A 27372-nucleotide genomic window follows, 5' to 3' on the forward strand; every position below is an offset into this window, starting at 1 on the left:
CCAAGATGCTGTAAAAGCTGAGCCCAAGCAACCGGAAGGCCCGCTGGGGCGACAGGGGCGGGTGCGCAGTGAAAGCCAGCCAATGGTGGGGCGCGGGGGGAGTGACGTATGCTCCTGGTCTTCCAGTAGCGGACGGCGGAAGGTGTGTTGAGCGCATGCGTCCTGTGGCAGCCTAGAAAAAGGGGCTGCTGGCGGGCCGAGCTGAAGACATGGAGCAGGGCTACGGAGGTTCGTGTGGGTGCCTCGGTGCGGGGTGGGGCGGACAGGCGCTGCTCAGGCGACGCAGCCGCTGGTGCGTACAAGGCTGCAGGCCGAGGCCTACAGCGGAGCGCGGTTACTCCAACCCGGCCGAGCGGAGAGGAGGCCGGGGCGCGCGCGCGCTGCTCATTGGACCTCGGCGCCGTCGCTCCCGGGGCGCTGCGTGCGGATTGGCCGGCGAGGCTTGGGGAGGCGGGCGGGGTTTGGCGGGCAGACGCTGCGGCGGGCTTCGGGGGGCGCCTCGGGCTGTCCCGGCCGTTTCTACCTCTCGGCCGCGGCGAGGCTGGGCCAGTGGACCCCGCCGCCCGGAGGCCCGCCTTCCCCTTTGGAAGGCCACAAAATGGCGGCGCCCGGGGGCGGAGCCACGGCGAAAGCTCGTGGGGCGCGGGGTCCGCGGCTGGGGCCGAGGGAGTTGGGCTGCCTGTCCCCGGGCTGTGGGGCTCGGCGGGGCCCCGCGCGGTGCACGTGGTCCGTCGCGCCGGTCCTGGAAGCCGTCCCTCCCCGCCAGCCCCGCGATGCAGCGCCGGGGAGCTGAGCGCGGCCGCTGCAGGGGTCAGTCGCGGCGGGCTCCTGCCCTGTGCGTGACCCAGGACTTCGGGGGTCAGGTGTTGGGCGTCTTCGTGCAGAGTCGGAGTCCTGACGTGCGCTGCGGCGGTGCCCTGGAGGTGGCTGGGGGCTGCGAAAGGGAGAATATGCCCCCTTCCCCACTTGGGCCTCAGGGCCTGCGGCAGGAGGGAGCTTCTCGAGCGACCTGGGCTCGGTGTCCGGAACCTGAGATTCTTAGCAGGCGTTTGCTCTGTGCTGGAAGCCAAGTTTGCCCGCTGGGAACTGTCGAAGTTTGGAATACGTGGGGGGCAGGGCTTGAGCGGGTGCAGTCCTTTTCCGAGTATATGAGGTTGGAGAAACAAGCAGTAACATTTTGCTACAACGGCTGGAGAAGGCACCAGTCTTGAAAGGTGGCAGTGTTAGGATCCGGCACCTGGAATTGCAAGAGAGGTCCTGGCACCGTGTGCTTGGGTGTCTCCAGGGCCCTGGGTTGCCCAAGCAACCCTAGCTTTCTCGGCCTTTTTTCAGTTCAGCTGGGTCTTAGGATTCTTCGCCGACTTCCCACCAGATCTTTCAGCCAGTCATCTGGCCCCCTGCACACCCTGAGCATGAAGAGGTTTTATTCCCCTCACTTCTGATCTGCCAAAACCCTTCAGGCTCAGTTTAAATGGTGGGGCCTCCCTGAATCCTCCTAATCGCTTTTCCGCCTAGAGTTACTTCTCAAGACTTACTGAACCTTGACGGTTGTTCTCCGGCTGTAGGAGGCATGTAGATCTGATCTGAGGGCACATCCCGGTTCTTCCATTCTCCAGCTCTATGATCATGGGCAGGTGACAGCTTCTTGAGCCTCTGGGTACAAAGGGGTAAACGTTACCCATCTGAAGAGGTGTTATGAGCTTACGTGATTAGCCAACGCTTGCTCAGACCAGTGCCTCGTAGTTGGTCACGCGTCTTTGGTTACTTGTCACTGCTCTTCCTGTCGTACACATGTCGTGTAGCATGGGGAGACTAGCCTGCAGAGGGCAAATTTCAGCAAATTTCAAGTACCCTAACGGCTAAGCCTGAGCTCTCCCATCTCTAAATGGCCCTCAGGGACACCAGCATGTGCTCAGTTCCTGTCATGTGTTGGCACACACTAGGCACTTAGCTAGTGGCTCAGGTTGTTCTAGTAAGAGAGGTATTCCTGTTCCAAAAAGTTGGATCATCGACAGTTATGGATAGCTACCTATGCCCACTTCTGTTTGAGGTTCCAGGGACACAGAAGTGAAGAGGGACGACATGGGAGTCCTCAGAGGCAAGAGGAACCACCACAGAGAGGAGTGCAGCCCCAATATGTTAGGCCAGGCTGAAGCCCTGGGACTTGAAGGCCCAGGGGAGCATTGGATGGTCCAAAGTCACAGAGAAGTGAGGCCTAGAGAGGCACTGTTGTTTCCAAATTCTGAACTTTGTTCTTGGTTACAGGGGACTTATGGCTGCTAGGTGAGCCAAACGGGGGGTGGAGGCACAACTGTGTCTTACTACTGGGCTAGCTGTCAGCTTGTCCTGTGTCCTCCTGAGTTGCAGATTGAGGCTTTGGCCGAGGTTCCTCATCCGGCTACCAGCAGAGCAGGCACCAAAGCCTATTCCCCCCAACTCTTTTCTGCTTTGACCTCAGACAGATAGGTGGAATGTGGTAATGCAATCAACTAGCTGTGGAGGACTTTTAGAGGGACAGTACTGTGGTTATGCCCTCTTCCTATGAGGCTGGCACCAAACTCTTCTTCAAGGCAAGCACTTTAGGCTTCTCAGAGCACCTCAGAAGCACCCGTTGTCTGGCGTGACAAGTAGGATCCTAACTCACAGGTCTTCTCTTTACAGGCTATGGGGCATGGAGTGCTGGACCCACCAACACCCAAGGTAAGACCTTACGGGGAGGCATGGATTGCATCCCAACACTAGCATGATTGTAACCTGGTGGGGGGCTGACGGGAGGACTGGGGCTAGCCCATGGATCCAGAGACCTTTTCTGTAAAGGACTACACAGTACTTTTTTTCTGGCTTTGGGGGGCTTTCTGACTGGCTCCCCTGCAGTGCAAGTTACAGATGTTTATGAAAAAATGGGTGTGAAGGTGTGGCAGTAATATTATTTAAGGACCCTGAAATTTGCATACAATATAATTTTTGTATGTGACAGCTTTTATTTTAGGAATTTTGGTTATTCTAAGTAAATAACCAAGGATATAATAAAAGTTTTTTCTTATTATTAACATCTTGCCTCAGTACATTTATTGTCAGTAGCAAGTCAGTGTCGATATGTTGTCTTTTTTTTTTTTTTTTTTAAGATTTTATTTATTTATGAGAGACACGAGAGAAAGGCAGAGACACAGGCAGAGGGAGAAGCAGGCTCCATGCAGAGCCTGATGTGGGACTTGATCCCAGGAACCCAGGATCACACCCTGAGCCAAAGGCAGCCACTCAACCACTGAACCACCCAGGCGTCCCCATTGTTGTTAATTATAATCCAGAGTTAGTCATCACTGGTTGCACAGTTGTGAGTTCTGATATATGAATGATGCGTTTCCTTTCAAAATCCATGTCATGAAATATTCTTTTGATCCCCCTGCCCCCAACCATTTAAAAAAGTAAAAAACCATTTTTTTTAGCTTGCCGGCCATACAGAAACAGGCAGTGGGCTAGATTTGGCATGGGGGCCTATTTGCCGGCCCTGCTCTGGAATCTAGATCACGATGATCGGTATGTTTGAAGGACCAAAATGTCCTCTCCCCAGTGGTGAGGCTTTTCTGCTTTTTGCCAGCATTTATTCCAGGGGATGGGATGAGGGCTGTCTTTGTTTTCTGAGCTGGGAACTTGCCACTAGCACCATTAGGGGTGGTGGAGTCACTTTTTCACCCGTCACTTAAGTTTTCCAGGAGGAGGCCCTCCATGTCACTAAGGTACATAAGGTACATAAAGGGACATAATGTCCCTTTGCTCAGTTGAGTTAGGGACATGATTTTCCACTGATGCATGGTCTGTTTTAGTGGTGCCCAGACTCCAGCTACTGGTAAGAACTGGCACTTTTGAAGGGCTCTGCCAGGGGATCTGGCCTCTTGGCTGGTGGCCCTCACCGGCCGTTTCCTGGGAACGCTGCAGCATCCTTTCTGCTTGTCGTGTTGGGGGAGATCAGGCTTGCCTACAAGAGAAGTCTTGGTTATGCTTAGCTGAGTGCTCTTTAGGAAATGAGTTTTACAGCTAGTGGGTCTCAGCCATTCCTGGCCTTAATGGACAACCAGGGGTGCATCCCACAACAGCCCTGGACCTGTGGATAGTAGAATGAGGTGACAATTGTCATAGGCTGTTTCAGGTACTTTCACTCAGTATGCAAAGCTCTTGTGTGTTTTGTTTCCCTAAGGTGCCTATGGAACTGGTGTGGCCAGCTGGCAAGGTAGGCCCTCTGGGTGTCTGTGGGTGGGCAAGAAAGCCTCGGGTCAGCTGTACAGAAGGTTTGGGATACAGGGACCTCCCATCCCCATCTCCCATTCTAGCTGTGCTCATAGCTCTCCTGAAGGCTTGGCAGGTCTGGGCATCCTCAAGAACTTCCTGGAGGCTGGGGGTTGTGGTTGTATTCTGGAAGCAGCAGCTCCACCTGCCACCTGTGGGCTCTCAGCCACCTCTGGCTTTGGATGGGGAACAAGATTTGGATCTGGCACAGAAAACCCACCACTCATTGCTGAGGCTGTGCCCCTGCCCTTCTCTTCCTGCCTTTTGGCAGGTGATGTGAACAGTGTGGGGTGATGACAGCATGGTTCCTTGATGCTCTTCCTTCATATGAGTAGTGGGGTGCTTCTCCCCAGACGTGTCTGCTTTGTTCCCAGACTTACCTTGTGGCTGCTGATATCTTATTGGCTCTTTTTTCCTATGGCAGGTTACGAAAACTACAATTACTATGGAGCCCAGAATACCAGCGTCACCACAGGAGCGTCCTACAGCTATGGCCCAGCCTCTTGGGAGACCACCAAGGCCAGCGATAGCCTGGGAGCTGGGGGCCCTGCCGTCCACATGGCTTCTTATGGCCCAGAACCATGCACCGACAATTCTGACTCTCTCATTGCCAAGATCAACCAGCGTTTGGACATGATGTCCAAGGAAGGAGGCAGGGGCGGGAGCAGCGGCGGTGGGGAGGGCATGCAGGACCGGGAGAGGTGATTATGGATCCGAACCCTTCCCTGGGGATCTTCTCACAGACACACACATACCCCAGCTTTGTGCAGGTGGCAGTGGGCACCCCCTCTTCCAGGGAGGGCTTTTCCCCAACTCCCTCCTGAGTGCAGAGTAGTTGAGTCGGGCAGTTATTGGGGCAGTCATTGTGATAGGACTAGTTGGAGTCCGGAGTGATTGGGCTTAAGGTATGACTGTTGGCTAAACTAGCTAGTGTGTTAGGCTCCTTATTTCTGCTTCAGGTACCTGTAGACTCTCATTTTTGTGGTCAAGGGCTCTGTGTACCTCATCAACAATGTTCAGGGGGGTTATTTTTCTGTTTTGCCTTCGGACTATTTAGGAGGGCTGTGTGGCAGTGTGGAGTGCTGTTCTGAATGTTGGGAAGCCAGCTTTGCAGGAGGCTTGGGCTTGTGCCTAGAGTGTAGTGACGGTTCTGCTTCCTTTGCAGCTCCTTCCGCTTCCAGTCGTACGAGTCCTATGACTCCAGGTCTTGCCTCCCGGAGCACCATCCCTATCGTCCCAGCTATAGCTACGATTATGACTTTGACCCCATGCCTGACCGAAATGGTGGCTTTAGCAGTCAGTATGGCGACTGCCGGGACCCAGCCCGTGAGCGGGGCTCCCTTGATGGCTTCATGCGGGGCCGGGGCCAGGGCCAGGGCCAGGGCCGCTTCCAGGACCGGAGCAACCCCAGCACCTTCATGCGCAGCGACCCTTTCATGCCGCCCTCGGCCTCTTCGGAGCCCCTGTCTGCTCCCTGGCCAGAGCTGAACTATGTGGGTGGGCGGGGCCTCGGCGGCCCCTCCCCAAGCAGGCCACCTCCTTCCCTGTTCTCCCAGTCCATGGCCCCCGACTTCGGTGTGATGGGCATGCAGGGGGCCGGCGGTTATGACAACTCGGTACCCTATGGATGTGGCCGGTCACAGACGCGGATGAGGGATCGGGTAAGCCCTCTGGAAGTTGTAATCTGCCTTCTTTGCCAACAGCGCTATGGAGACAAATTTGTATCCCGTACGATTTGCCCATTGTTAAGTGCACAGTTCGGGTTTTAGTAAAAACGTACAGAATTGCGTAGCCATCACCACCATCTAATTTTACGACATTGCCGTCAACCAGGAAAGATGCAAACCGCTGTCACTAGCAGTACTTCCCAGTCCTGGTCCTCTCCTCTGTACTTGGCAAGTGCCAGTCTGCTTTCTTCTTTGGAGAGCTTCCTCTCCCAGACCTTCCTTACGAATGTAATCATATAACACATGGCCTTTTGTGTCTTGACTTCTTCCATTGGGCCTGAAAGTAGGGGTGGGGGTGGGGCTCGACTCTATCATCTTTGTTTCCTGAAAAGATCTTTTCTGCCTCTGATCTCTGATCTTACAACTTCTCTGTTCTCCGTTTTTCTGGGGTATCTTAATGGTCCGGGTAAGCGGTACATCGGATGTGCTTGTGTCTGTAGCCCAGGCGGAGAGGGTTTGACCGCTGCGGCCCAGACGGCATGGGCAGGAAACGGAAGCAGTTGCAGATCTACGATGAGCCAGATGCCAAATTGGCCCGGGCTGACAGCGAAGGAGATTTTTCCGAAAACGGTAGGCCCTGGGTGGTTTCGTAAAATGAGTCTGTTTCGTGCTTGGTGCTCTGCCTACCCATGTGTACAGTGGACAGGTGTTGAACTCAAGGGTGGCACGTGTCCTCCACGCTCCTGCAGCCCCCACTGCAGTCAGGACAAGCACGGTCACCCTGGATGGCAAGCTGGGGAGGGTGAAACGGAGTGGGCCAATCTCCAAGGGGCTGACTTTCCCTCTTCTTTGTGTCTGGTAGATGATGGAGCTGCTGACTTCCGGTCAGGAGATGAAGAATTCAGGGGTGTAAGTCCATCTTCGCTGGTCACCCTCCTTTGTTTCTGTAGCGTGGGATTTTTCCTTTGCGTTAGCCTTTCTTCTAAAGAGGCAGCAACAGCGTCTATGGTAGACTTGACCACTTTATGATTGTATTTAATAGCCTGACTTGCAGCTAGGATTCTAAGAGTTTTGTACTAGTAACAATCCTTCTCTTCTCAAGGAAATTCCCATCCCTCTCCCCAGCTGCTCTCACGTCCTCAGTGATGGGTGTGGGCCACACGTGTGGTGAGTGCCGTGTGCCGTGTGGGCTCAGGCTGAAGACTCAGGTACTGCCAGCCTTGTGCTGGTGCTGAGCTGCCTCCTTGTCGCTCAGCCCTTAATACCAGGTGCAGGAGAAAGGCATATAAGGCCCTCTGAGCCATGACTGCACAAGCACCTAGGTGGTAAGCCCTTGCTGCCCCTGTAAGTTCTGACCTGTGTCTGGGATACGGCCTGGAGACCTGGGTGTATGAAGGCTTCGACCAAGTACTTCTGATGGTCAGCTCTGGGGTGGGCAGGATACAGTGAATTTCCAGCTGTTATCAGCGAGTCTCATTTACTCTCTGTTGAGCTTGCTTTGATCTTGATTCTGGGAATCTGTCTCTGCTGGTGACCTATTTTAACCTTGAGCCCAATGCCTAAGAAACAGGACTGTGTTTCGATTTTCAGTTGTATTGTTTTTTAATCTACACCTGGTTTGTTACCACCATCAATAAATACGAACAGATGGCCAGGAACTTGATAAAGCCCCTTTTCGGTAAAGAGTGCTGGAACTGGCATCCCACCAGTCAGAGTCTCTTGACATAGAGCGGACGAATGGGCCATCGGTGCTCCCACTGCAGAACTGTGCAGGTGCGCGTTTGTTTGCCAGGGTGGTTCTTTGGCTGTAGAAATAACTGGAAAAGGGCCAGTGACTTTAATAAAAAAGCACATTGGTCATTACAGAATCTCAGAAGGCAACCAAGAGCGGTGACAGGACACACAGCCTCTTCCACCGCCCTGGGACTTGTCCTGACATATTATGACCAGGTGGTGGCAGGGTGCTGGGTCAGTTGTGGAGGGTTCTGGAAACTCTACCTCATAGCCCGACTTTGTGTGTGCCCTTTTTCAGGAGGATGAATTCTTCGACCCCGGGAGGCAGAGAGGTAGGCATCACTCGGTGTCTCTTTGAGCTTGCTTTCCTGTGTGCCCTGCTCCCAGCCGGGCTGGCCTTCTGAGCAAACCTGGGGCCTGGATGGAGGGACTGGTGGCTCAGGGCAGAAGAGGGGCTGTGGCCACTGGCTGGGCCTTGGCCATGGTGCCCACCCTGAGGCTTAGAGCAACACTTGCTGGAAACAGGTCTGTTTGCCTCACTTGAGGCAGGCTGTGGAGAGGGAAAACTCATTCCTGAGTATCTGCAACAGCTTGCAGTGGTAGGGAAGGGAGAGTCTCAGAAATGCAAGAAAGAACAGAAGAGGCATACTCTAGCCCATCTTCTCTGTTACTTACTGGCCAGTGCAGGTCCCTGTACTGTCTTTTCCTGGGCTTCTTTTCACACTTTCCTCAGTTGCCAGCCCAGGGTTGTGCCCTCAGCCTCTGTGGTGGGGATGCTGACAGCAGCAGCGCTCTCTGCTGTGTGGGACAGAGTTCAGACACATGCCCGGGTTGGGAGCTGGTTGTGGGGAGGGGAGGCCAGTCAGGTACACCCAAGCCCAGGATCCTCCAGAGACCATCACTGCTCAGCAGGGTTCACCAGTGCCCTTATAGGGGACCCAAGAGCCCTAAGTAAGCGGCAAGAGCAGAGCAAAGTTAAACCTTGTTGGGGGGAACATAGAGAAGCAGCCTGAGACAGCGTGGCCTTGAACTTACCCACAAGCCATTTGTTTCTTTTCCTGTTTCCATGGGTCTGCCCATAGCTGGTTTTCCCCAAGAATCACACGCTGGCTCCTTTGTGGCTCGGCTCCCATAAACTTGCAGGCCCCTGGCTTAGATACTCCTTCTCCTGTGTGTTTAGGCTGAGCCAACCCACCGAGGCCCTCTCACCTCATTTACTAAAGCAGTTATGCCTGTAGCTTGGGACCACGCAGAGCATTTAGCAGCTCGTGCAGCAGGGCAAATGCTAAAGCAAAGGTGACATGTTTATTGCGCACAGGTCCTGCTGCCTACCCGGGATGACTTTGCTATTAAACAGCAGTAATAGTTTCAGGCAGTGACCTCTTGCCAAAAACCCCACACGCCCTTTTGAGAGGCTTCTGAGCAGCGCACGCCGGTCGCCATCTTCGTGGGACAGTCTCGTGACTGGCATCAGGGGTAGGGGTTACAGTTCAGATGCTTATCCAACCTTTCCTCAGTGTCTGGCCCTGGCCCTGAGCCGCCATGGCCTGGCCTGGCCTCACGCTGGGACGCTGGGCTGCACAGCTCTCGGAGGAGCTCCTGCGCTGGCCCTGGGGACGACGGAGGACCAGTTGGTCTCTTCCCACTTTTGTTTCTAGGACTGCTTCCCTCATAGCCCTGGGAAAGCCCTAGATGGACGGTTTTTGTGAGTGGAAGATAGTTTGGGCCAGCAAGGACTGTCAGACCTGCTGAGGCCCTAGTTCAGAGGAGGCTGACGGAACTGTCGTCATGGTCCACCTAGAGGTGGGACGGAGGGCGGTAGAGTGGCTTGCTTTATTTTCTGAGGCCTTCCAGCTGCTGCCTCTTTTATCTGGGAAGAAATGCTTCTCTCTCTCCTTAAGTGACTTTGGGAGAAGACCCAGTGGTAGGGCACTGGATTGGAAAAGCAGGATAGGGAAGGACAGGCAGGTGGGCCACGGTGTGAGTGGGATGGGCGGGCCAGCTCCCTGGCCATCCCAGTTGTATCAGGCCATGGGGAGGGGGTAAGGTGACTCCCTGGGAACTCCCAAGGATTCGGCATCAGAGGCCCATCCCTGTGGGGAGCCTTGGACAGACCGTTGGTGCCGGTGCCTCAGGCTGTCCTGGCCCTGCCGTGTGTGGTGGCAGCAGGTACAGGGTGTGGTGGCCGAGCTGTGGCCGCCATTGAGGCCCTGCTGCTCAGCTCCTCTGCAGGGTCCTCAGGGCATCTCGAAGGAACTTCTCTGTTGCAGGAGAGAAAGACGATGAGGATGATGAAGTAAAGAAGAGAAGAGAAAAGCAAAGGAGGAGAGACCGAATGCGAGACCGAGCGGCTGACAGGTGAGGAGGCCGGCGAGGTGGGAGCTTGGCTGGAAGCTGAGCGTTGTCCCGGTTCTCCTGAGCTCATCCACCTTAACCTGACAGTGCAGGGGCAGCCAGTTTGATTGGCCTCTGGAGTCTGTTTGGAAATCCTGCTCAGATCCAGAGATGCAAAACTTGGGGAACACGGATGGATGGCATTCCGATCTTCCACTGAGTCTCTGAGGCCTATGTGTCCAGCAGGGGGCTCTCTGGCTCCCCTGTGGGGAGTTTCCTTGTCCCTGGCTCTTATCTGTCACCCCAGACAGGTGAACTTTGTTCAGCAGAGCTGCTAAGAAGGTGCTTTGGGTGTCTTGCCCAAATCCAGACCACCTCTGAAGTTACCGTGACAGTTACATATGCAGGGATGTTGCCTTACAAATCTTGTCTCTAAATGGAAAAGAATGGCAAAAATGCAAAGGGTGTTGGTGTGACTGCACCATGTGCCTCTCAGCCTTTCCAGTGATCAGGTGCTGGTGACTAGATATGTAAATCACTGGTGACCATGGGAGCCCTAGGTTGCTCTGGCTTTGACTGCCTGTGGCTATTTCTCAATGCACAGGCTCTCCTTCTGACTTGAGGGGCAATCCTTGCCCCTAAAGCTCAGATCAGGTTGTGCTTTCCCTGTGCAAAGAAACGCAAAAGAAACATTAGTAAAACAACCAACAGCAGAGACAAGAAAGCCAGGAACTGGAAGGTAGGTGCTTCCGAGTGTTAAACAGAAAGTCATCAAAATGCTTGTTTTTCAAACAGATGAATATACGATGGCTAGATTAGATTATTTTCATGCCCCAGGAGAACTGAGATGACTTTTTTTTACTGGAAGGAATCTTTAGACTCCACCCTAGCAATGGAGGGTCCTCAAAGAGACCAGGAGAAATTGTCACAGGGAAGGTAAAGATGCAGCAAGGGTCATGAACCCTGCACTTCTTTGGTACACATAGGGTCCCAGAGCTTTCTTTTCACTTTTCTGTTGGGCGTATGTGCAAAAATAAGCGTCTTGTGCCTTTTCCAGAGGTCAGAAGCCAGGCATTGGGACCTGGCAGGAAGGAGTCTTGTGTTGGTGCCTGAGGAATCCTGAGTGCCCCAGGGCCTGTGCTGTTCGCCCAGAGCCAAGGGAAGTGGCGCCTCACTGTGGGAACGTAGGGCTCTGCAGGCTACTCTTCTCTTGCCTTACAGCATGATTGCATTTGTGGTTTTGAAAGGAAGCAACATGGGGCACCTGGGTGGCTCCCTTTGAGCATCTGCCTTTGGCTCAGGGTGTGATCCTGGATCATCCTGGTGGATTGAGTCTCGAATCAAGCTCCCTACAGGGAACCTGCTTCCCCTCTGCCTGTGTTTCTGCCTCTGTGTATCTCTCATGAATAAATAAATAAGTAAATCTTTTTGTTTTTTTAATTTAAAGTAAGCAACAGAGAGATGTCAGTTTTTTTTTTTAGTTTTTTCCCAAAAGATTTTATTTACTTATTTGATAGAGCACAAGGGGGGGAGCAACAGGCAGAGGAGGGACAGGCCCCCCACTGAGCAGGGAGCTCAACGTGGGGCTCAATCCCAGGACCTCAGGACCACGACCTGAGCCAAAGACAGAGCTTAACTGATTAAGCCACCCAGGCACCCCAAGATGTCAGTTTTTAGCCACAGAATTTGATATGATGGGGCTTTATGTGGAGTCCCATGGGAAAATTGGTCTTGGGTTTTGTGAATTTTAAGCTGTGGAAGGCCTTCAGGAATTACTCCCTCACATTAAAATGAGGTTACCCTGTATTATCCTGGTGGCTATATAAAGAAGTTAATGGAGTTAGGTACTACACCCCCAGAGCAGTGGTTTGGGGGCTTTTAGGTAGTCCACAGTTTGGAAAGTCTCCACTTTTGGGTGTTCTCTTGTGGAACTTTGGGCCAAAAAGACTGATGGGGTGCATGAATCCTTTTCCTGAAACACTTGCAAGATTTACCCCCGTTCTTGGAATGGGGAGACCTGAGGCAACTGTTACTATGATGCCTCACACAATCAGAAGCCTGGGTACAGAAATTACTATCTTGTTTCCATTCTGACCAGAGATGAGCTGGTTATTCCTTTTTTTTTTTTTTTTTTTTTCTTTAAGATTTTATTTATTTATTCATGAGAGAGAGAGGCAGAGACACAGGCAGAGGGAGAAGCAGGCTTCATGCAGGGAGCCCGATGTGGGACTCGATCCCGGGTCTCCAGAATCATGCTCTGGGCCAAAGGCGGGTGCCAAACCGCTGAGCCACCCCAGGATCCCCATGGTTATTCCTACTCATTGCTCTTTTCATCTTCTCCAGGATTCAGTTCGCCTGTTCTGTGTGCAAGTTTCGTAGTTTTGAAGATGAAGAAATCCAGAAGCATCTACAGAGCAAATTTCACAAAGAGACACTGAGGTTTATAAGTACCAAACTCCCTGACAAGACAGTGGAGTTCCTCCAGGTAAAGCACACTCAGCCTCTGTCAGAGTGTTTCCTGATGGTCCTATAGGAATCCGATCCCTACAGAGAAGGGAAAGGGGAGGGAAATAAGAGGCCTGGACTTTCCACAATAACAGTGTACAAGTCCCAGGTCAGAGGGAGAGCCAAGCGCTGTGGCCATTGTAGTTCCCATGAGTTCTGCCCTGGGTGAACTGAGAGTCAGGCGCATACAGCACCCTGTCCTCGTTTCATTTGGTGCCATCTCCTCTAGGAGTATATTGTGAACAGGAATAAGAAAATTGAGAAGCGGCGGCAGGAGTTGATGGAGAAGGAAAGCACGAAGCCCAAACCAGATCCTTTCAAAGGTGAGTCAGGATCCTGGGGTGCACTATTCCACATGCTGCTAAGGCGTGCAGCTGGGTACAAAGCCAGCCCAACACAGGGCTGCTGAGAATGTGACAGAAGACCCCCAGCCAGGCTGCTTCACAATGTAAAGCCCGTAAGTGTGGCCTGATGAATGTCCCAGCTCTACTGGCAGCTTATTGGACTGATATGAAGCTTTCTGGTGTCTTCCTCTTTTTTTGAAGAGAAATGACCAGAGGGATGAAAAAAGTTGAAGAATAAAACCCCCAGATGTGGAGGTGCTTCCATCCACACAGTCATGCTGGAGGGCGGGTGATGGCCCCACAGATTCTCTCCCAACCTAGTCCTCATGGACTACCAGGAGAAAATGGGGGCTCTTCTGGGGAGCAGGAGGAGAGCATCACTTGCCTGCTGTCCCGGATCACACCAGACGTGGGTTGTATCTACAGGGATTGGCCAGGAGCACTTTTTCAAGAAGATAGAGGCTGCTCACTGCCTGGCTTGTGACATGCTAATCCCCGCGCAGCATCAGCTCCTCCAACGGCACCTGCATTCGGTGGACCACAATCACAACCGCAGGGTGAGTCCCCTCCTCAGGCCTGGCCAGCACTTCCAGGCCTCTGGCAGTGAGGTTCAGAGCCCTCTATGTCTCGTGGGGAATGTTAGCTGATCAGGGGCTCTTGACAGGTTCCACCGACTGTGATTTCATCAGCGGGCTGTAAGAGGTGTCCCAGTTTCTAGTATCATGTGAAACAGTGTGTTGCTGGGGGGTTGACTTTACATAGAGTAGTAGCTGAAACTCTCCTTAAAAAATGTTGAAAGTGTTCGCTATAAATCACACAGGGAAATTTCCCAGTTCCTGACAAACTGGATTTCCCAGAAGCAGGGGCTGAGGGTCGTTAAGAAGAGCACAGTGGCCTGGGGGACCCAGAGTCAAGAACTAACTGGGCCTTCACTAGCCGTTGGGGCCTGTGGCTAAATGTGTATGTAGCTCAGGGTATCAGCAGATGTCTTACAGAGGGTCAAATCGCAAATGTTTTGGGCTTTGTGGGACACGAGATCTCTAACACCTCAGGTGTGCTGCTCATGGGCTAGAGCGGCCAGAGTCCAGATGGAAGGCATGGGCATGGCCATGCCTGGCCCACAGGCTCTTACCGCCTGTCCTGAGTGCTGCCCACACATCTCCTACCTCATGAAAGCTCGTCCACCGAGCACTGTACAAACAAGGGATTATCCTTTGAATGGCTTGAGCTCTAAAACAGCCAAATGGTTGCAGCATTCCTACTTCTGCTGCTGATTTTACTGGTAAAGTCATTAGAACTCAAAGAACTGAAAAAGAAAAAACTTGCTTAAAAACAAAACAAAACAAAAAAAAACTTGCTTTGCTCCTACACAAGGTACCGGACGTCAGTGTTGTGTCTGTTCTTCTGTCTCTTAAGATTATCAGGCTTCTCTGTGCTGTTTCATAGTCTGAGCTCCGGTGTCCCTCCAGGGCCTTCTTTCTGTCATTCTCGGACCCTGGCATTACAGGATCTGCCATGGTGAAGAGAGGTGGTAGTCATTTTTTTGTCTAGGGCTGCTCCCGGGGCAACTTGGTACAGCCTGGCCAGTTTGTTTGCTCGCTCCTCTGCGCACACCATGTGTCAAAGTCCATGTTTGGTTTCCTTTACAGTTGGCTGCTGAACAGTTCAAGAAGACCAGTCTTCATGTGGCTAAGAGTGTTTTGAACAACAGACACATAGTGAAGATGCTGGAAAAATACCTCAAGGTTTGTGCTTAGGAGTGCAGTGGATGGGAAAAGCTTTTGGGATGCAGGATGAACTCTGCAAGTGTGGAGTTGCATCCAGAGTGCAGTATTTAGCAGTTCGGATTGTTTTGAAGAATGTATCATGAGTGGGAATTCCACAACAACGGATTTCCTGTGATTCCCTACTTGTGCGCATGGTTGCGGGCTCACCATGAGAAACCTTGAATATGCACGAAGTACTGAGCAATGATGCCGAGATGCTCACATAAAAATCCAAGTTAGCTGATAGTTGTCCAGGAAAGAAGCCAGAAAGAGCAACCAATTTAAGATTCAGGCCTGGTCAGTGTGTTTGGAGAGAGAGACGTGTGTGTGTGTATAAAGATTTATTTTATTTATTTATTCATGAGACACGGAGAGGCAGAGACATAGGCAGACAGAGTAGCAGGCTCCATGCAGGGAGCCCGATGTGGGACTCAGTCCCAGGACTACGGGATCACGTTCTGAGCCAAAGGCAGACACTCAACCACTGAGCCACCCAGGCATCCCTGTGTTTTTGGTTTTAAGTTTATTGAATTTATTTATTAAAAAAATTTTTTCTTCAAGTTATCTCCACACCTAATGTGGGGCTCGAACTCCTGACCTGAGATCAAGAGTCGCATGTTCCCCTAAGCCAACCAGGCACCCCCTAAATACTGCATTTTAAAACCTATTTGCTAATCTACCAGTGATGTTTATATTTTCTAAGCCAGAGACAGTTTTTAGTCTAAGTTTGACTTCTGTGTCCTGACTGGAGTTCAGTAGTTGTGTGGCCTTGGGCAAGTTGCTGAGTCTCCTTATCTGCAGAATGGGGCACCCTTGTAACCGTAACCAGGGCTGTGTGCTTAAATGAAGCTAAAATTGGGTAGCCCGGGTGGCTCAGTGGTTTGGTGCTGCTTTCGGCCCAGGGCCTGATCTTGGAGACCCAGGATCAAGTCCCACGTCAGGCTCCCTGCGTGGAGCCTGCTTCTCCCTCTGCCTGTGTCTCTGCCTCTCTCTCTGTCTCTCATGAATAAATACATAAATAATCTTTAAAAAATAAAATAAATGAAGCTAAAATTGTAGTCATAACTTTTGTTATGAGGCTTTTTTGTTTTAATTGGGTTAAGAAATCCTAGGTCTTTTTTAACTTTTCTTCACCATTATATGCTTGAATGAAAAACAGTGGGCGGGTGGGGGGGAGGTAGGCAGCTGTAGTAAATATTTGTAAATACTTCATCCTAAAAAGTCTTTGAAGGGGGAGGGAAAAGTACATTTTTCAAAAACCCATTGTAAATATCAAAATTACTAGTGCTGAAAACAAGAACAGCCCTTGATTCAGCCCTTTATTTGTACTCCAGGCCTTAGCTAACTAAGACAATAAAAGTGAAAAGATGCAAAAATGGTTGCCGTAAGGCTCTTCCGAGAAGCCTTTCCTGACTCCAAAGGCGCTGAGCACCTGTGGGATGCACTCACCTGCTGTAGCTGAAAGGGTTTCTCCCGTTGGCTGTTCAGCGTCAAAACCGTGACTCCCAGCAACCTGGGCCCCTTGTCTCACCTTTGCACTGACCTGTTGCTCCTCTTGGCCAGGGTGAAGACCCTTTCACTAGCGAAGCCGTCGACCCAGAAATCGAAGGAGATGACACTTTAGGAGGTGAGAAGGAGGAGACGCCTGAGGAGGTGGCCGCAGAGGTGTTGGCTGAGGTCATCACAGCAGCAGTGAGAGTGGTAGATGGGGAGGGGGCACCGGCCCCAGAAGGCAGTGACACGCCGCCCGAAGGGCAAGGCCCCGTGGATACAGCCGAGGCCACTCACAGTCCCCACTCTGAGCAGCTAGTGGAAGTGGAGACACCATGTGGCGCAGCTCCAGAGAAGGGCGACGCCAACGCAGAGGCTGGAGGTGAAACCACCGAAGCCGCAGGTGAAGAGCAGGAGGTGGTGGCCGAGACGGACGGCGCAGTGGACGGCACGGTGAGGGGCGCAGCTCCTGCCCCGCCGGTCACAGAAACCAAAGCGGAACAGACTGAGGCAGAGCCCAAAGATGTCACTCCCACGGAATGACCCACCTCCCTGTGGCAAGGGATGGATTTCATAATGCGTTGCTCTTTCTCCTTTTGTTTGTAAGCAGAACTGGGGTGTGTGTTACTGGAACATGCTGGAAACCTTGGTGAAGAGACCCAGCCGTTTCCTTCAAAAAAGTGTACCTCATGGGCTTATCTTTAAAGTTGTATGGCTTTTTGCCGTGGTGTGAAGGCTGCGGAAGTTGTACATTCCCCCCAAGTGGCTGTGACGTCTCTACACTGCAGTTGGAATAATAAAAGTTGGATCATTAGATTTTGATGATATTTTGCTTGTTAAATACAGCTACTGGCTGAATGCCCTTTATATTATTTTTTTTTTTCCCTGAGACCAGCTTAATACTAGGATATATCTTGCTTTATAAAGGGTTTTTTTAAGATTTAAGAATTTGCTTTGGCTTCAGTTTTTGACCTGCTTTGGTAGCACACCGCGTATGGGTGTGTGATCCTCCCAAGATGTAGCAGGATCTTGTTACTGCGACGTTGGCTCTGTCACATTGGTGAACTCTATTCAAAGGCCTCCTGAATCTAACAGACCTGCACCCTTGGAAGCCCTCCCTCTTGCCCCTCAAGAATGAGGACATTTTGCCTAGGGCATTATTTTCCCAATCTTTAGTCTTTGAATCACCTTTCTAGTTTGGAGGTTTTTGTTCTTTTTTTCGTTTTTACCTCATTTTTGTTCCACCTCTGTTACTTCAGGGTTTTTTGCTTTTGTTTCCCTTCAAACAGTTACTACTACTTAACCATATTTAAAAAGAAAACTTGGTGTCACTCTCATGAATGGAAAACAAACTAAATTGCCATAGATAGACGCTACCTGTAAGAAATGAATATAGTGAAATAAATACATTTCAAATAGATACTATTCCTTTGGAGGTTTTCTGAATCTGTGAGAAAGAAAAGCTAGCTAGCACGTGTTAAGAGGGTAGCAAGCAACAGTTAGACTTTCATATAATCAAAGGAAGTGGAAGATGCTTCCCTTTGGAAATGATACCGCTGGGTCTGTTTCCCTGCAAACCCCTGAACGGTCTCATTTGGGGAAGCATTGGCCAGAGGGAATTTACTAGATGGTAAAAGACTCGAGCATCTACTATGTCCCAGGTGCTAATTCACAATAAAAGTAAGAGATGGGCCCTGCTCTCAAGGGCCTTTATTGGAGATGTGAGATGGATATTTATGAAAAGTCAATATAAGAACTAGAAACAAATAAATTGCTCAGTACGCAAGAAAATGGTGTCTCTGAATTGTCTGCGCTCGTCGCCACTACTACACAGATGTGCCTTGGACACAGGTTGCGTGTGCTCTTTGAAGCTGCTTCTCTTGAGGCAAAAAAGCTGGTGCCACTGAACACCAGTGGCCTCAAGAAGGATAACAAAACTGAAACTGCTCTGTTTCTCTTGTAAATGTGATCCAAGGCCCACCATTAAATCTCAATTTCAGTGTGGTTCTTCGTCTCCCACCCAGTGTGAAAGGACATGAATCGTTTTACTTCTACACTGAGCTTACCAGGCCCCCCTCCCCCAAGATGGGAGTAACTACTTAGATTGCACAAAGGGGTGCCCTTCTGTCCCCAGAAGGGATGGGAATAAACAAGGTCCCTCACTCAGGTCACTTCCCACTTGCAGAGGCAGAGTAACTTTTAGAGTCCCCTAGCAAAGATGTATAGATAACCCAAATCAGCCCACAGATCTGGGGGCACCTGGGTGTCTCAGTGGTTGAGCATCTGCCATTGGCTCAGTGTGATCCTGGGGTCCTGGGATTGAGTCCTGCATTGGGTTCCCTGTGAGGAGTCTGCTTCTCCCTCTGCCTCTGTCTCTGCCTCTGTTTCATGAATAAAGTCTTTATTAAAAAAAGTACCCAGATCTGTGAGACACCAGGGGCCATGAGCTTTACAGAGCACCTTTAAAAAGGTTTAGGGGTGCCTCCGTGGCTCAGTTAAGTGTCTGCTTTCAGCTCAGGTCATGACCTCAGGGTCCTGAGATGGAGTCCCAGGTGGGGCTCCCTGCTCAGCGGGGAGTCTGCTTCTCCCTCTGTCCCTCCCCCCTCATACTCTGTCAAAATCTTTTTTTTTTTTTTTTTTTTTAAGATTTTATTTATTCACGAGACACAGGCAGAGGGAGAAGCAGGCTCCTTGCGGGGAGACTGAGGGGGGCCTCCATCCCAGGTCTCTAGGATCATGCCCTGGGCCAAAGGTGCCAAACTGCTGAGCCACCCAGGGACCCCTATGTCAAAATCTTTAAAAATACAAATATATATATTGGGCCACTTATCTTTTATAAGGACACTGAGGCCAATGAGGTTGGTTTTCAACAAGCAGACTTAGAGCCCCCATACCGCTACCCTTCTCAAAACACTATCTGATGCAGGTATACTTTAATTTATATAGATAAATTAGACAACGTGGTGAGCTAGGGGGCAATCCACTCTCACAGGGTTGGGTATCAGAATTGAATGAGTAAACATTTGGCACTATTGAAAAAAGTGATTTGATGAGCCCAACATTGGATTCAGAGGTAAAATTCACATAAAATAAGCCATTCACCATTTTATCTTTTAAATGTTTTTAAGACTTTTAAGTAGCATCTACACCGAATGTAGGGATCAAACTGACAACCCCAAGATCAAGAGTCCCATGCATGCTTCACGGACTGAGCCACCCAGGTGCCCCTCCATTAACCATTTTCAAGTGGACAATCCAGCACCTGGGTGGTCCAATCTGTAAAGCATCTGTGTTTGGCTGGGGTCGTGATCCCGGGGTTCTGGCATTGAGCTCCCTGCTCAGCAAGGAGTCTGCTTCTCCCTTGGCCCCTCACCCTGCTCATGCTTTTTTTTTTTTTTTTTTTTTTTAAAGATTCTATTTATTTATTCATGAGAGAGAGAGAGAGGCAGAGACACAGGCAGAGGGAGAAGCAGGCCCCATGCAGGGAGCCCGCCCGACGTGGGGCTCAACCCTGGGTCTCCAGGATCATGCCCTGGGCCAAAGGCGCTAAACCACCCAGGCATCCTTAGTTTCCATGTTTTGACCATTGTGAATAGTACTGTTAGGAACATTCTTGAGGGGATCCCTGGGTGGCTTAGTGGGTTAGCGCTGCCTTCAGCCCTGGGCATGATCCTGGAGACCTGGGATCGAGTCCCGCTTCGGGCTCCCTGCATGGAGCCTGCTTCTCCCTCTGCCTGTGTCTCTGCCTCTTTATCTATCTATCTAAATAATTAAATAAAATGAATAATAAATAAAATCTTTAAAAAATAAAAAAAGGAACATTCTTGAACAAGTATCTGAGTACCTGTTGTTAATTCTTTTGAATATATATCTAGGAGTGGCATTATGTCATATGGTAATTCTATGGTTAATTTTTCAAGGAACCACCAAATCTTTTTCCACAGTAGCTGCACCATTTTTACATTTCCAACAGAAATATACAAGAGTTCCAGTTTCTTCACATCCTTACCAATATTTCATTTTTTCCCCTAATTCCAGCCATCCTAGTACATGTGAAATGGTATCTTATTGTCATTTTGATTTGTATTTCCCTGATGACTAATGATGTTGGACATTCCTTCATGTACTTGGTCATTTGTTTACATTTGGAGAAACGTCTATTCAAGTTCTTCACCTTTTTTTTTTTTTTTTTTTTTTGAGAGAGAGTGACGGGCTTGGCAGTAGTGGCAGAGGGAGAAGGAGAAAGAGAATCCCAAGCAGGCTCCACACCCAGCATAGAAGCTTGATGCAGGTTCAATCCCATGACACTGAGATCGTGACCTGAGCCAAAATCAAGAGTTGGACGCTTAAAAAAAAAAAAAAAGAGTTGGACGCTTAACCAACTGAGCCACCCAGGTGCCCCTCTTTGCCTACTTTTAAGTTGAGTTGCCCTTTTGTTAAGTTGTAAGAGTCGTTGATATATTCTGCATATAGACACCTAGCAGGTATGATTTACAGATATATATATATGTATTTTTTTTTTTTTACATTCTGGACTCTTCATTCTCTTAGTAGTGCCCTTTGATGCAAAAATTGTTTTGTTTCTGATCAAGTCCAATTATTTTTTGTTGCTTTGCTTGTAGTTTTGGCATCATATGGAAGAAATCATGGCCAAATCTAAGGCCACTAGAATGTACCCCTACATTTTCTTCTGAGAGTTTTATGGTTTTAGCTGTTGCATTTAGGTCTACGATCCATTTTGTCCTAATACTTGTGCACAGTGTGATGTAAGGGTCCAACTTCATCATATTCCATGTGAATATCTGGGTGTCCCAGCACCATTTGTTAAAGAGGCTGTTCTTGGGGTGTCTGGGTGGCTCAGTTAGGCATCAGCCTTAGATTCAGGTCACGATTCCAGAGTCCTCGGATGGAGCCCTGCATCAGGCTTCCCTGCTCAGTGGAGAGTGTGTTTCTCCTTCTGCCCTTCACCCTGCTCATGCTCTCTCTTGCTTGCTCACTCTCTCAAATAAAATCTAAAACAAAAAACAAAAAACAAAAAAAACCCAGGCTGTTCTTTCCACTGAATGGTCTTGGCACCGTTGTCTAAGTTCAGTTGACTATAGCTATGTGGGTTTATTTCTGGACACTCAATTTGATTCTATTATTCCCATATATCTATCCTTATGTCAGTATCACACTGGAGCTTTGTATAATGATTTGGAATCAGGAACTGTTAATCCTCCAACTTTTTTTGTCTTTTTCAAGGTTCTTTTGGTTATTCTGGGTCCCTTGAGTTTTTTATTTATTTATTTATTTATTTATTTATTTATTTATTTATTTATTATTTTTTTTTTTTTTTTTTAAATTTTATTTATTTATGATAGGCACACAGTGAGAGAGAGAGAGAGAGGCAGAGACACAGGCAGATGGAGAAGCAGGCTCCATGCACCGGGAGCCTGACGTGGGATTCGATCCTGGGTCTCCAGGATCGTGCCCTGGGCCAAAGGCAGGCGCTAAACCGCTGCGCCACCCAGGGATCCCTATTTATTTATTTATTTATATTTCCCTTGAGTATTAATTTAAGAGTCAGTTTATCAATTTCTACAAAGAAGCCAGCTGGTATTCTGGTAGAATTACTTTAAATCTATAAATCAATTTGGGGAATATTGCCATCTTTACACTCTTAATCTTTACACTTTACACTTCCAATTCATGAATATTAACATCTTTCCACTTATTTAGGTCTACTTTAATTTCTGGAAGTAGTGTTTTGCAGTGTATAACTTCTATCTTTCTTTGGTTAAATTTATTCCTAAGTATTTTATTCTTTGATGCTATTGTAAATGGGGTGGTTTTCTTTCTTTCTTTTTAAAAGATTTTATTTACTTGAGAGAGAGAGTGCAAGTGCACAGAGGGAGAGGGAGAAGCAGACTCCCTGCTGAGCAGGGAGCCTGATGCGGGGCTCAAGCCCAGGACCCTGGGATCATGACCTGAGCCAAAGGCAGATACTTAACTGACTAGGCCACCCAGGTGCCCCTGGAGTGGTTTTCTTAATTTCATTTTTGGATTTTTTCATTGCTAGTATATAGAAATATACTGCTTCTTGAGGCACTTAAGTGGCTCAGTTGGTTAAGAGTCCAACTCTTGACTTTGGCTCAGATCATGATCTTAGGGTCATGGGATTGAGCCCCATGTTGGGCTCTGCACTGGGCTTGGAGCCTGCTTGGGATTCTCTTTCCTACTGCCCCTCTCAGGTGTCCCAGGATCTACGTTTATGAGTCACAGGTCAACAAGATGGGTACTTAGTGCCTGCTTGTCTCAGGATTCTGGGTGCACATATCAAGATTTTGTTCAGGGATCCCTGGGTGGCGCAGCGGTTTGGCGCCTGCCTTTGGCCCAGGGCGCGATCCTGGCGACCCGGGATTGAGTCCCACATCGGGCTCCCGGTGCATGGAGCCTGCTTCTCCCTCTGCCTGTGTCTCTGCCTCTCTCTCTCTCTCTCTGTGTGACTATCATAAATTAATTAATTAATTAAATTGAAATTATATTCTCCCCCCCCCCAAAAAAAAAGATTTTGTTCAGTAACCTCCCCATAGATATCCATGAGAACAAATCCTCAACCTGCCTCATGGGAAATGCTCAGGAATTTTAGCTTCTCCAATGACTACAAAGATTTGGGAGCTGGGGCAGCTGGGGAGGCTCAGTGGTTTGGCGCCACCTTCGGCCCAGGGCGTGATTCTGGAGACGGGGATTGAGTCCCATGTCGGGCTCCCTGCATGGAGCCTGCTTCTCCCTCTGCCTGTGTCTCGGCCTTTCTCCCTCTCTGTCTCTCATGAATAAATAAACAGAATCTTTAAAAAAAAAAAAAAAAGATTTGGGAGCATTTCACTAAATAGCGAAGATAGGGAGATCACATATGCATCACAAAGTTCCCTTTATGTGCTGCCACAAAATTATCTCTAAGAGAATTCCCCTTTAGACAACCCCCAAGGGTCAAAGACTAACTTTAGGTTAATTTCAGAATCAAGTGTCTACTACAATGGTCCCCACAAGAAAAAATGTAGCTTCCTTAGAGAGACAATAAATCTCTAATTTCTTCTCATTGGAGGACAATGAGAATGACAATATTGGTTGTCTCAAATGAGGTAAAACTACAACAATTTTCCCATGTTTGAAATACACTTGCTCAACAATGGCAAAACCAGATGAAGCTAAGGGAATACTCTGGGAGAAGGAAGAATTTTCTTGCCAACATTTATCAATCCTGCTAAGGCTGAAGTGTGTCTTTCCTAAGGAAAGAGGAGATTTGGTCCCAGGATGTATGAGTTATCTATTGCTGCATAACTAATTGCTCCAAAAGTTAGTGGCTTAAAATTAAATGTTTATTATTTCACAATTTCTGGTGGTTAGGAATCTTGGTGTGGCTTAGCTGAGTCCTTAGTTGTAATTATAGGGCTGCAAACTGTTGGCCAAGGCTGTGGTCTCATGTGAAGGCTTGACTATGGAAGGATATCTTTTCAATGTTGCCCATGTGGTGGTTAGCAGAACTAAGTTCTTTGTAGCCATTGGACTGAGGGTTTTGGCTCCTTGCTATTGACCAGAAGTCACTTTCAGCCCCTTGTCACATGGGCCTCTCATACCTGACAGCGCTTCATCAAAGTGTGCAAGCTGAGGGCAGCCCAGGTGGCTCAGCGGTTTAGCACCGCCTTCACCCTGGGCCATGATCCTGGAGACCTGGGATCAAGTCCCACATCGGGCTCCCTGCATGGAGCCTACTTCTCCCTCTGCCTGTGTCTCTGCCTCTCTCTCTCTCTTTCTCTCTCGAATAAATAAATAAAATCTTAAAAGTGTGCAAGCTGAAAAGGCAAAAGAGAGTCCAGCTAGATGAAAGTCAGTCTTCTGTAACCTGATCATGAAAGTGACATTCCACCACTTTTGACAGAATCTCTTCATTACCAGCAAATCGCTAGGTCTAGTCCACTCTCAAAAAGAGATCACAAAAGGGTGTGACTATCACAAGGTGGAGAATCACTGGGGGCCATCTTTGAAAATTGCCTATCACATAATACAATTCTAGATATAGGTGCCTTTTTTTTTTTTTTTTTTTTTTTAGATTTCATTCATTCATTGACAGAGAGACAGAGACAGAGACAGAGACAGAGAACATGAGCACAATCAGGGGGAAGCACAGCAGGAGAGGGAGAAGCAGACTCCCCACTGCAAGGATCTCAACATGGGGCTTGATCCCAGGACCCTGGGATCATAACCTGAGCTTAAGACAGACGCTTAACTGACTGAGCCACCCAGGTGTCCCAAAGATTTTTTTTTTTTAAGATTTTTTTTATTTGAGAGAGAATGAGTGAGAGAGAGAGAGCTCCAGTGGGAGAGGGAGAAGCAGGCTCCCCACTGAGCGGGAACCTGACTCAGGGCTCAAACCCAGGACCCTGTAATCATGACCCAAGCCGAAGGCAGACACCCAATTGACTGAGCCACCCAGGTGCCCCTAGATGCTCTTCTATTAGATTCCAAGTGTCTGCTTTATCAGCCCATTTCTCTTGAAGATGAAAGGAACAAAAGAGATGTAGGCTTTCAGTTCTGACATGTACTTACACTGCTGAGGTTATTCATACAAAGCTTTATTTTTATTTTTTTTAAAGATTTTATTTACTAAAAAAAAAAAGATTTTATTTATTAATGAGAGACACAGAGAGGCAGAGACACAGGTGGCGGGAGAAGCAGGCTCCATACAGGGAGCCCAACATGGGACTCAATCCCAGGTCTCCAGGAATAGGCGCTGGGCTGAAGGCGGCACTAAACCACTGAGCCACCCGGGCTGCTCTCATACAAAGCTTTAAAACAGGCCTACTCAGGGACACCTGGGTGGCTCAGTAGTTGAGCGTTTGCCTTCGGCTCAGGGTGTGGTCCCAGAGTTCCGGGATCAAGTCCCATATGGGGCTCCCCTTGAGGAGCCTGCTTCTCCATCTGCCTATGTCTCCACCTCTCTGTCTCTGTCTCTTCAGAATGAACGAATGAATAAATAATCTTAAAAGAAAAACAACAGGCCTACCCATGGAGCCCCTGCTAAAATAAATTTTATCAGGCATCTTTCCCCCACAATAGCCTGTTTTCAACTATGGTGAAAATTGGTCAAGGCAAGAAAACTTCCTTACTCAGCAAATATCAAAGACAGTGTTTTTAGCAGCTGGAGCAGCCTCACTTGGCTCGCTGCCACTCATTCTGATGCCATGATTCTACAAGACCTTGAACTCTTGGAACTGTCAGGGGCTGATGATCAAAATTTGACCAGCAACACTTTTAGCAGCCTCTAAGCTTTAGAATACCTGTCTTTTTTTTTTTTTTTTTTTTTTTAAGATTTTATTTATTCATGAGAGACACAGAGAGAGAGGCAGAGACACAGGCAGAGGGAGAAGCAGAAGCAGGCTCCATGCAGGGAGCCCAACGTGGGACTCGATCCCAGGACTCCAGGATCAGGCCCTGGGCTGAAGGCAGGTGCTAAACCGCTGAGCCACCCAGGCTGCCCCCAGTTTTCTTTATAGATGTCATTCATTCTTTCCTTTAAAAATGTTAACACAGGAGCACCTGGTGCCTTAGTCTGTTAAATGTCTGACTCTTGGTTTCAGCTCAGGTCATGATCTCAGGGTTTTGAGTTCAAGCCCCATGTTGGCCCTAGTTTATTAAAAAAAAAAAAAAAAAGTAGATATGCTGTTTTTTTTTTTTTTTTAAAGATTTTATTTATTTATTCATGAGACACAGAGAGAGAGGCAGAGACACAGGCAGAGGGAGAAGCAGGCTCCATGCAGGGAGCCCGATGTGAGACTTGATCCCAGGTCTCCAGGATCACGCCCTGGGCTGAAGGCGGTGCTAAACTGCTGAGCCACCAGGGCTGCCCAGATATGCTGTTTTTTTGTTTTGTTTTGAATCACATTAATTTTTTTTAAAGACTTTATTTATTTATTCATGAGAGAGAGGCAGAGACACAGGCAGAGGGAGAAGCAGGCTCCACACAGGGAGCCCGATGTGGGACTCATTCCTGGAACTCCAGAATCAGGCCCTGGACTGAAGGCGGCCCTAAATCCTTAAGCCACCTGGGCTGCCCTTGAACCACATTAAAATAGTAGCCCTGCCCACCCACCCCCTCATCCCTTCCTGGTCACCCTCTCAGGCAACCACTGGTGATGGTTTTTATTGTTTCATTTCCCTAAAAACTTCAGTCTATTTCTGTTTTAAAAATCAACATAGCAATGGAATCGTCATATATGCTCATAGGCCTTGCTTCTTTGATTCCACAGTTTGCAAAATTCATCCATGTTGTCCCATGTGGTTGTGGTTAGTTCATTTTCATTATATTATGTATAATATTTCATATATATATATATATATATATATATATATATATATATACACAATCCATCCATCTTGCTGTGGGGGAACATTTGGCTTGTCTTCAGGGTGGGATCTTCTGAGCAGAGCTGTTCCAAACCTTCTTCAGCAGATCAGCAAGTTTCCAAGGGACTGGAACTAGTGGACCAGAGTATGCACAGCTTCAACTTCACCAGATAAGGCTAAACTGTTTTCTAAATGACTGAACCAAAAAAAAAAAAATCTTTTTTTTTTAAGATTTATTTATTTATTCATGAGAGAGAGAGAGAGAGAGTGGGGCAGAGACACAGGCAGAGGGAGAAGCAGGCTCCTTGCAGGAGCCTGTTGCGGGACTCGGTCCCAGGACCCTGGGATTACAACCTGAGCCGGAGGCAGATGCTCAACCACTGAGCCACCCAGGTGCCCCTGTATATATTTATTTATATTAATTATTATTTATATATAAATATATATGTATTATATGAATATGTGATAAATTATTTATGCCATATATACCACTCTTTGCTGGAAGACTGTACATATACAGAGAGCAGTCTAGATTTGTCCCACAGGCATTAGTTTGCTGATCCCTGCTCTAGACTCTCAAATGTAGAAAATGGAAACTTCCTTACCATAATAAGAAGCTATCCTGCTTGCATTTTTTGTTAATTCTTTTGTTTTTAGCAGTTTTAGATTTATGTTTAAATTGAGTGGAAAGTACAGAGTTCCCATATACTCCCTTACTTCCCCTATCCACTTCCCCCATTATTAGTATGCATAGTGCAGTACATTTGTTACAGTTGATAAGCCAACATGGATATGTGATTATTAACTAAAGCCTATAGTTTATGTTAGGGCTCACTCTTTGTGTTTTATATTCTATGGGTT

General features: G+C 48.6%; 1 protein-coding gene across 2 annotated transcripts; it reads left to right on the forward strand.

The window, feature by feature from the left end:
- Positions 1 to 83: 83 nt before the first annotated feature.
- AKAP8 (A-kinase anchoring protein 8) lies at positions 84 to 16939 on the forward strand. Of its 2 annotated transcripts, none has more exons than XM_025457850.3 (14): positions 84 to 228; positions 2662 to 2700; positions 4196 to 4228; positions 4709 to 4985; positions 5450 to 5945; positions 6452 to 6581; positions 6814 to 6860; positions 7984 to 8017; positions 9956 to 10043; positions 12363 to 12504; positions 12754 to 12847; positions 13295 to 13425; positions 14518 to 14613; positions 16198 to 16939. In XM_025457850.3, exons 1-14 carry the CDS (start codon positions 210 to 212, stop codon positions 16666 to 16668), a joined length of 2097 nt encoding a protein of 698 aa, XP_025313635.3. In that variant the 5' UTR covers positions 84 to 209; the 3' UTR covers positions 16669 to 16939. The 2 variants fall into 2 exon arrangements, with proteins under 2 accessions (XP_025313635.3, XP_048954295.1); XM_049098338.1 differs by lacking the exon at positions 84 to 228 and adding an exon at positions 924 to 1634.
- The last annotated feature ends 10433 nt before the right edge of the window (positions 16940 to 27372 follow it).

Source organism: Canis lupus, chromosome 20, assembly GCF_003254725.2.
Source record: "Canis lupus dingo isolate Sandy chromosome 20, ASM325472v2, whole genome shotgun sequence".
Classification (NCBI taxonomy): Eukaryota; Metazoa; Chordata; class Mammalia; order Carnivora; family Canidae; genus Canis; species Canis lupus.

What these genes read in the sequence shown, in the direction of transcription:
- AKAP8 (XM_025457850.3), top strand. An exon ending in TGGACCCACCAACACCCAAG is followed by an intron (nt 2,701 to 4,195) that starts GTAAGACCTTAC and finishes TGTTTCCCTAAG; the next exon opens with GTGCCTATGGAACTGGTGTG. An exon ending in TGGTGTGGCCAGCTGGCAAG is followed by an intron (nt 4,229 to 4,708) that starts GTAGGCCCTCTG and finishes TTCCTATGGCAG; the next exon opens with GTTACGAAAACTACAATTAC.